Below are 10,000 nucleotides of genomic sequence, written 5' to 3'. Positions count from 1 at the left end.
TGGCAGAGGGACGCAAGGCGACGGGTTTGGGAAAAAAGAGCCCTCTGGCAAAATGCAGGAGCGGACGCCTTTTCTCCCCGTGTGGCCCGAGGGGCGGGGTGGGCCGCACAGGGTGTAGCAGGAGGCGCTGATCCTCGAGCCATCGTCGCTGGGCGCCAAGGCGAGGGTCTGGGGCGGGGCGAATCCCAGCGGTCCTCCGCCAGGCACATAGACTCCCCGCATAGGGGCGGGGCGAGGCACAGTGTGTGCCTGAATCGCCCGCCCCGGGGAGCTATTCACGCCCCACGTGAGGGACCTCTTGCTTCCGCCACAGTGGTCTCGCCTCCTCACCTCGTGCAGGTCGCTGAGACTCTTGTGCTCCTGGGAGGTCAGCTCCGCCTCTTCCGCAGCTGCCGCCGCCAGGCTAAGGGTCAGGTCACGGAGCTGCCTCTGGGACACCGCCTCCTGCTGCTGCTCTGACGCCATGCACCCCAGGGACTCCTCGAAGAAACGCGCCCTCCAGGGAGACGAGGCATTTCCACAAGTGCATCTGGGGCCAGGCAGGGGCGCGGGCCGCTGCCTCAGACAAGCTAAGGGGTCAGCCACCTGCTGCTCCACGTGGTCCTTGTGCCTCGCCCGCCGCGGGATCCATCCTTCCCCTGCCTCCCTGCGCCCCTCACCTGCACTGCCTCTCCGTCTCTCGGTGTCTACCCTGATGGGCCACGCATCGCCCTCCACCCGTCGCACTGTAGCCACACAGACGTCCCCACGGGTGGCTAAGCGGCGTCCTCCTTCATTAGCAGGAAGCGCGCCACGCTCAAAAATGGGGACAGGTTCGTGTCCGGCGTCGTGTGTGCGGCATCTCCTGTCCCTGGCATTGTCAGGTGCGTCTTCACCGTTTGGGAGAGCGTGGGAATCAGATACACTCCTCCCGCCACCAGTATGGACCACTTCACCAATACTGACGCCTTCTTTAGCTCTCTTAACATTAGTGGTGCCTTCCCTGTCACCACTATGATGAGGAACGTCCACACAGTCCATCATCACTTTAGGGACATTGTCATCTTTCATAACGTCGTCAGGGACGTCTTCATGGTCCGTGGATATTCTGGTAACACTGAAGTCCCTGATGTTTCCAGAGACATCACCATTATTGGCTCCTTCAGGATCATCTTTAAAAATTCTGGCACTCTGAGTCCCATGCTCAGCATCCGTGACACTGTCACCATCACCGTTACGGGAGTCTTCGACAACATCCTCGCCGTCCCTCGCACTTTCAAGGATGTCTTCAGCCTCAACGATTCTTTCAGGGATATCTTCTGAGTTCCCACCTTGAAGAACATCTTCACTATCAGTGTCACTTTCAAGAATATCTTCACTTTCCCTACCACTCTCGGGGACGTGGTAAGTATTCACGTCGCCTCCAAGAACACATTCAGTGTTTGTGGCACACACAGGTACATTTCCAGTGTTCTCGCTGCTTTGCAGAACTGTAATGTTTCTGAAACTCGTAGGGACATGTTCAAAGTTCCTGGTGCTCTCAAGTAAACTATCAATGTTCCTCGCATTTTCAGGAATGCCTTCACTGTCTGCTGCATCCTCGGGGACATCTTTAGTATCACTGGCATCTACAGGGACACCTTTAATGTCTGTGGCCACTTCAAGACCATCTTCACCGTCCCTCTCACTTCCAGGGACTTCTGTGCCACTCTTAGTACTTTCAGAGACATGTTCATCGTCCCTACCACTTTCAGGAGCATATTCACCATCACCATCACTTACACGACAGTTTTCATCATCCCCATCAGTGTGAGGAAGATCTTCAGCAGCCCTAACTGTCTCAGGGACCCCTTCAACGTCCCTGGCACCTTCAGGGACACCTTTAATATCCCAGGCACTTTCAAGAGAATGATCAGAGTGTCTACCATTTTTAGGGGCAACTTCACAGTCATTGGTGCTGTCAGGAGCGCTTCCATTGTCTGTGGCACTGCCTGTACTGTCTGAACTGCCTTTGTCACTGTCAGAAGTGTGTGAATTTCTTACGGAACTTTTAGGAACACCTTTCCTTTCTTCTATGTTACTTTCAAGTGCATCTCCAATTTGTTTTATAGTGTTTTTGTCAAAGTCAGTGTTAGGTGCATAAATGCTCTCTGTAAGACCGTCAAAGGTATTGTTACATTCCATAACACTTGCAGGAACACATTCACCTTCTTTGGTATCAGCAGGGGAGCTTCCCGCGCCAGTGGGATCACCCGCGGCCGCGTCCCTGCCATGCTGAGGAGTGTCCGCTACAGCCCCGGCAGCACTATGCACTCCCTCGCCGCGCCGCTCACTGGCCCGACCACAGGCGTCTTCCTCGCTAGCACTACAGACGGCTTCACTAGCACTGGTACTGTCAGGGAGAGACTCCTCAGCCTCGGCACCACCACAGGCACTCTCAACACATCCAGGGAAATGTTCAACTTGCCCGCCACCTTCAGGGCAGTGCTCATTACCCTTGCTGGTGGTGGAGGCTGTCACAAAGTCCACAACACCATTAACAATGTTATCGTCACTCGTGGCACAGTTAGGAGCTTTTCCTTCGTCACTGACATCACTTACCACCTCATGTTCGCTTACGGCACAAGTAGGTACTGTGCCATTTACAGTGGAATCCCCGTCTGTGGTACAGTTTGGTACTTCGTTGCGGTTCCCAGCACCATTTGTGATGTCTTCGCTGATGGTGTAGTTATGGTCCTCCTCTGTGTCATCCTTTTCAGCGTCTGACGTCACACCTCCGTTCTTTAAAATGGCGGTAATTTCTTCATCGTCACTCGCATTGCTTGGTACATCTCCGTTCTTTGAATCATCAGCTTCTTCTTTACTTTCCTTACCAACACTCAGTCCATCTCCATGCTCCTCCGTGTCCTCAGTTTCATCTTCCTTTGCCTTACCTCCTCTGTCCTCGTCCGCGTCCTCACTCTCACTAACACAACCACCGCCACCACTGCCTTCATGGTCTTCCGCGTCACTTTCCAGGAGCTTCCCTTTAAATATTTCGGTTTTCTGTCGCTCGTCAATAATCCATTTTCTTTGGTAGTTCTCTTCAGGGGACCTCGTGCAGACCTCCTCGCTCCACTCCACCTCCTCCACCTCACCGCTTCCTCCTTCCTCCAGCTCTTCTCCATGACTTTCCTCTTCTCTTTCCTCCTCATCATCACCATTTTCTTTATCGTCGTCTTCCTCTTTCTCATCGCCAAGTCCATTCTCCTCCACCTTCTCGTTCTCTTCCTCCAATAATACAGTCCCTCCACACATCCGTTTTCTTTCCACTATCTGCGTTACTCTCTCCTCCTCCTCCTCCTCCTCCTCTGCTAATAATTCACTTCTTTCTTCCTCATCTTCCTCCTCTTCGTCTTCTTTATCCTCACCGCCAGCTCCGTTCTCCTCTGTCTCCTCTTCCTCTTCCTCTTCTTCTTCCGCGGACAAAGACAGACCCTCAACCTGTTTTCGATCCATTATTTGAGTGGTTTTCTCTTCCTCCACTTCACCTCCTTCCTCTTCCTCCTCATCGTCGTCCTCCTCCCTCCTCAGGCAGTCCTCGCTCTCCCTCGCCATCCTCTCCTCCTGCAGGCGATGAGGGCGGTCCGTGGGCACTGTGTGGGTGTGGGTATGAGCGTGAGTATGGGCATGGGTGGCGGGAGTTGGGGCCAAGAGGCGTGTCATTGTCACCCTCCACGTCGCCAGGATTGTTGTCTCGCCTCCTCCTCCTCCTTCTCCTCCTCATCCACCTTTCCTACCCTACCGCCTTTCTTCTCTGCCTCCCTCACGTCTTAGAAGTATCCATGTTTATCCACATTTTCATTTCAGGAGTGGAAACGTTACCGGTAAGAACGTTTATGTGGATTATGATTATAGGGAGGGTTGTTGGGGAAGAACGTTTGTGCGGGAGTCGCTCGCTGGCTGGTCTGGGTTGGCTGGGCTGGGGGGGATATGAATGAAGGGGATGCAAAGAAGAGGCGTCAGAGGAGCAGGTCAGTCACTTGGGAGGGAGCTGCTTCGTCAGTTTACTGCAGGAGTGGCTCGTCTCGTGGTCTTCTTGCTGGTGGTGGTGGTGGTGGTGGTAGTAGTTTTTTTTTTTTTCATATATTTTTTTCTTCAGTTCATTTCTTTCTCACACTTTACGATCCATTGTTTCTTTCTATACGAGTCTCTGTTTTCTGTAGTATTATTTCAAGTATATTTCCAGCTATTTTCAGTTATACTTAATGGTTTCTGTATCATTATTTCCAAGATATTCTCACTTATTTTCTTCATTTTCTCGATAATTATCACATGTGCTTGTTTTTCTTTGTTTTTTGTTTTTTTCTTTTATCATTTTTTTTTTTTGGAAGGGGGTATCACATATCGTCCCTTATTATCTATCTAACAGATTCGCTCAGACTTCCTTGTTTTCTTTCTTTTCGTTTCCTTATTTGTGCGTCTTTATCCAATCGTTTCTTTCTATCTTTACTTTTCTTTTTTTTTTTCTCTCTCTCTTCCTGAAGGTTTTGTAAATATGCATCGATGATTTAAAGGTTATGGAGGCAAAAATATCCCTCTCTCTCTCTCTCTCTCTCTCTCTCTCTCTCTCTCTCTCTCTCTCTCTCTCTCTCTCTCTCTCTCTCTCTCTCTCTCTCTCAAAACATACACAAGCACATGCCACGTAAATAAACAACCACACATACATACAAGAACACACACACACACACACACACACACACACACACTTTGCAATTCAACTCCCCCCTTCATTCCTCTCTTCCCCCCACCCTCCATCCTCTCCTCCTCCTCCTTATCTCTATTCCTTCCCTGTTCCTCTCCTCTCCTGTTCTCACTACTGTTCTCTCTCTCTCTCTCTCTCTCTCTCTCTCTCTCTCTCTCTCTCTCTCTCTCTCTCTCTCTCTCTCTCTCTCTCTCTCCGTCCACCCAATCAACCAAAGTACAGAGGAGAGAGAAAGGGAGTAAAAAGGAGAGGAGAGGAAGGAAAGGCGGGGATAGAGAAAAAAAATTGGGAAGGAAGAAAATGAAGTAAGGAAGAGAAAAGAAGGAATGAAAGAAATGGAAAGGATGGGATTGAGGAAGAAGATGGAGGAAGAAGGGGAGTAGAAAGGAAGAGACAAAGCAGAAAAGGGAAGGAAATAAGAGGGAATAGGAATTATGGGAAGGAGAGAAGAGGGAATGGAAGGGAAGGGATGGGATGGGAAGGAAGGAAGGAAGGAAGAAAGGAAGGAAGAGAATAAAGGAAGAAGCGATGAACTGAGTGAAGAACGAATGTTATTGAAAGGTCAGAGCACACACACACACACACACACACACACACACACACACACACACACACACACACACACACACACACACACACACACACACAAGGTTCATCACACTTCCTTCACCGTCGGTCGACCTTGTCCATCGCCTCCAGTCATGCTCTCTCTCTCTCTCTCTCTCTCTCTCTCTCTCTCTCTCTCTCTCTCTCTCTCTGCATTACCACACAATATCTTTCCTCGTCATGAACGGTAACAGAACCAACCACCTTTCCTCCTTCCCTCTCTTCCTCTTCCCTCTTCCCTTCCTCACCTCCCTCCTCTCTCTCTCTCTCTCTCTCTCTCTCTCTCTCTCTCTCTCTCTCTCTCTCTCTCTCTCTCTCTCTCTCTCTCTCTCCGCCGTCTAACCATCAATCTCTCACTTTTTCTCCTTCATCTCCTTCACCACCAGTATTGCTTCCCCTTCCTTCCCACCTCCTCTTACCAGAAACACGGTCATTCCTCTCTCTCTCTCTCTCTCTCTCTCTCTCTCTCTCTCTCTCTCTCTCTCTCTCTCTCTCTCTCTCTCTCTCTCTCTCTCTCTCTCTCTCTATTACTTCTTCCATCAACACGCTCTTCCTTCTTCCAGTCTTTAACCTCCTCCTCCTCTTCTTCTTCTGTCACCTTGTCGTCTCTTCCTTTACCCTTCCCCACCTCCCCTCCTTCATCTCTTCCTTAAGTTCTTCCTCCATCCTCTTCTTCCCATAGTTCCTCCTTACAATCTCTCGGCTCTGCTCTGCAACCCTTCCTCTTCCTCCTCCTCACCTCTCTCTCCCTCTGTTGCGTGTTTTCGCTTGAGGGAGAGTGATCGCCTGTCCAAAGGGAGGTTAGTGCGGGGAGGAAAGGTGCGGAGGGCGGCAGGTGCGTGAAGGGAGATGCACAGGGTAGAGTAATAAGTGTGTGGAGGAAGATGAGGAGTGGAGAAAGTGGAAAGAATATATTGGTGTGTGCTTTATGTGTGTGTTTGTGTGTACAGAACATGCAGGATAGTAATATAAAGAGGGAGAGAAGGGAGATGTAAGAGGGAGAGTAATAAGTGTGTGGAGGAGGATAAGAAATGGAGAAAGTGGGAAAAAAATATATATATACTGGTGTGTGTGTGTGTTTGTGTGTTTGTGTGTGTATGGATGAAGTAGAGAGTGATGTAAAGAGGAAGAGATGGGAGATGTAAAAGGGAGAGTAACAGGTGTGTGAAGGAAGCTGAAGAGAAAGGGAGAAAGTGGAAAGAAAGAAGATACTGGTGTGTATGTGTCTGTGTGTGTCTGTGTATGTGTATGTGACTGTGTGTGTGTGTTTGTGTGCTTGTGTATATGAAAGACGATGAAAAAAGAGAGTTATGTGAAGATGAAGGCAAAGGGATTAAAGAAAATAAGCAAGAGATAGATAAGAAAGGGAGACATACACGTGTGGAAGGGAAGATGAGGAAGGGGAAAGTAAGTTTAAGATGAAAATAAAGAGAACACGGAGAATATTTGTGGCTGCGTGAAGGAAGAAGGCAGAAGATGAGGAAGGAAGCCAGGGAGGATGTTTATAAAAGATGAATGGTGAAGGATGTGAGGCTTAAGGGAGATGAAGTGAAGGAAAAAGAAGAAGGATAGTTTGTGTAAAAATAATAGAAAATGTACAAAATATTTCGGTAGGTTAAGAAGATTAATAGCGGTAATAGTGCGTGTGTGTGTGTGTGTGTGTGTGTGTATGTGTGTGTGTGTGTGTGTGTGTGTGTGTGTGTGTGTGTGTGTGTGTGTGTGTGTGTGTGTGACGGAGACAGTAACTATATGAACAGTGAAGGAAAGCGTGTGGAAAATTGAAAAAGGATAAAAAAGAAGGTGTGTGGACGACGATAGAGGACGAAAAAGGAGTAAATGGAAAAGCTGGTAATGGTGTGAAGGAGGAATGTGTAGAGGATGGGATGGGAAGACTGATGTATGGAGGAGGAGGAGGAGGAGGAGGAGGAGGAGGAGAGAACGTAAGGGCAGGTGGGAGGAAGAGCGAATCGGTCAACAGGAAATGCCAAACAGGTGGAAAGACAGACAGAGAGAGACAAACTGAGACGGGGAGACAGACAGAGAGAGAGAGAGGAGAGAGAGAGAGAGAGAGAGAGAGAGAGAGAGAGAGAGAGAGAGAGAGAGAGAGAGAGAGAGAGAGAGAGAAAGAGGCGGAGGGCTAGTGAGTGTGTGTGTGTGTGTGTGTGTGTGTGTTGGAAAGGAAGGGAGGGAGGGAGGGAGAGAGGGAGGGAGGGGAGGGAGGGAGTTAGTGAACGTGTCCTAATCTTCTCCAGGCGCCCCAAGCAACACACACACACACACACACACACAGGCAGAGGAAGGGGCGCACACGAGGTAACATTTATCGATTGCTTTCACGTTCGATCTCTTCTCCCCTCTCCTCTCCCAAGCCTCGCCCCATCCTCCCCACCACCCCGGTTACATCATTTACACCCCCAAAACAGTCCTCCTGCTCCTCCTAACCACGCCACATAAGAAATATATCAATCAAAACGTTTAGTAATCCACCTCCCTCCACTTCCTCCCCCCACACCTCTCTCCCCACTTCCTCCCTCCACTTCCCCACCCCCCACCACATGTCCTCTCCCAAACACGTCAAAACAAAGCGTCCTCTTCCACATCCTCGACTTGCCTCGTGACCTAAATCCACCTCACATTTCCTTCAGCACATCGTTATCCACATCAACCACACTCTCATATACCCACCCACCACCACCGTCCTCCTCCTCCTCCTCCTCCTCCTCCTCCTCCTTCACCTCCTAGTCTTCCTTCACCTTCCTTCTTCCTCTCTCATGTCTTGTCCTGTTCCATAACCTTCCCTCTGCCTACCTTCCTTCCTTCTTCTTCTTCCTGCATCCACTTCCTATTCCTTCAAACTTCGCCGTTCCTTCCTAACACCCACGTATCCTTCCTTCCTTTCCTTCCTGTCTCGTCTCCTCCATTCCCACTTGTTTCACTTCCACTTTCCCCCCACCTTCACCTTCACCACCACCACCACCACCACCAGAGTCTCTCACCGAACAAGACACTGGGAAGGAATCTGAGAAGGGGACAGGTTCTCCAGCATTCCACGAAACACTTCCCCGCCAACGACGAATGAAAGAAGCTCAGGAGGGCACGCAAGGGCTACGTACAGAGAGATAGAGGGGGTGGGAGGGGGAGGGGGCTGTTGTCTCGGTTCTGTCTCTACTTAAGGATATGTAGATGCGTGTTTTGACTCTTGCTAATTTCTCAAGTACTGTGCATTGACGTGACTGCACATCAGATGACATTCTTAGCCTCGGGGAGAAATGCAGCTGGAGAAGAAAGTACGTGTGCATTAACTATTTTTTTTTTTTTTTTTTTTTTTTTTTAGTGAAAGTCATTATGTTAACGAGATGGATAAGGACAGGCAAGGATAGATAAGAGAGGGATATTATGTTAACGAGATGGATAAGGACAGGCAAGGATAGATAAGAGAGGGATAGGTAGGTTAGGTAAATGACAGATGGATTGATGAATAGGCAACAGCTGAGTGAAGATAAAGTAGTAATTGGCATTTTATTTTATTTTATTTATTTTTTCTTATTAAATGAAATTAATTTGAGACACCATACATGGGTCATCTCTTCATGCTGCACGTTTTCTTTCTCCTCCCCAACACTATTCCCTCCCTCCCTCTCCCCCCTCCCTCCCCCTTCACACGTCTCCTCACCCCTCACCCACCACACTAAACCACAACCACCACCACAGGCAGTCCGCTTCGAGCACATCCACCCCTTCACATCCTCCCCATCCCTTCCACCACACTCCACGCCACGCCACACTCCACCCCCATCCTCCCCCTCCTCGCCCCGGCCTGCCTGCCTGCCTGTCTCCTCGCCCTCCCCGTCCCTGAGGCTGCTGCAGGGGCGGGTTTCCAAGGGCATGTCACTCCTGAAGGTGGCAATCAAGTTCCATCCCTCACCACACCACCAATCACCACCACCACCACCACCTTCACCACCACCACCACGACTGTCACAGCTCCTTCGCTCCCTCACCACCGCACTGAATAGTTTATCCGCACGTGTCCTGGGCTGGGGTTGGGCTGGGGTTGGGTTGGGGTTAGGGAGAGAAAGGAGGGATGAAAGAGAGAGAAAGAGAGATAAGAGTGAAGTGCGTGTGATGTCAACGCAGGAAATAGATATGTGTGACGGGTGACGTGATGGGTTGTTTGTTAGTGTGGGTGGTGGTGGTGGTGGTGGTGGTGGTGGTGGTGCAACAGTTTGTAAATATAGAAAGTTTACTGCAGCCAAAGCAAACTGGAATTATACCATTGAAATGTTTACAGTATTTTTTTTTTTTTTTGCCTCATTACTGGTAGTGGTGGTAGTGATGGTGGTGGTGGTGGTGGTACTGATAGTGGTGATGGTGGTGATGGTGGTAACTATCACTATCAGCCTCTTTTCTCCCATTCTTACATCACTGCCCTCATCTCCCCCTCCCCCTCCCGCACATAACCATATTCCCCACCACCCTCCCCATACCCTCCAACACCCACCTCTCCCCCCTCCCCATACTCTCCCACACCTATCTACCCCCTCCCTTCCCATCCCCACTCACACCCACACCCACGCAAACCCCTTACCCTCCCCACATCCTCCATCCAGGTACCAGTTCCATTCCCCCCTTTCCCCCTTCCTCCCACAACCACCACTACCCTCTCCCCCA

At 49.9% G+C, this 10,000-nt stretch overlaps 1 protein-coding gene across 6 annotated transcripts in view; it reads right to left on the bottom strand.

The window, feature by feature from the left end:
• The window catches only part of LOC135089167 (uncharacterized), a 203,134-nt gene that overhangs the window by 179,281 nt on the left and 13,853 nt on the right, over positions 1-10,000 (bottom strand). For all 6 annotated transcript variants that reach the window (XM_063984470.1, XM_063984509.1, XM_063984491.1 and 3 more), the window contains exon 2: positions 1-4,499. This exon is cut by the window's left edge and continues 698 nt beyond it. In XM_063984470.1, the coding sequence (XP_063840540.1) occupies positions 1-3,684 (3,684 nt within the window). In that variant the 5' untranslated portion in view covers positions 3,685-4,499. The remainder of the gene's footprint in view (positions 4,500-10,000) is intronic.

Source organism: Scylla paramamosain, chromosome 3 (assembly GCF_035594125.1).
Source record: "Scylla paramamosain isolate STU-SP2022 chromosome 3, ASM3559412v1, whole genome shotgun sequence".
Classification (NCBI taxonomy): domain Eukaryota; kingdom Metazoa; phylum Arthropoda; class Malacostraca; order Decapoda; family Portunidae; genus Scylla; species Scylla paramamosain.
This window is presented reverse-complemented; position numbering and strand designations above follow the sequence as displayed.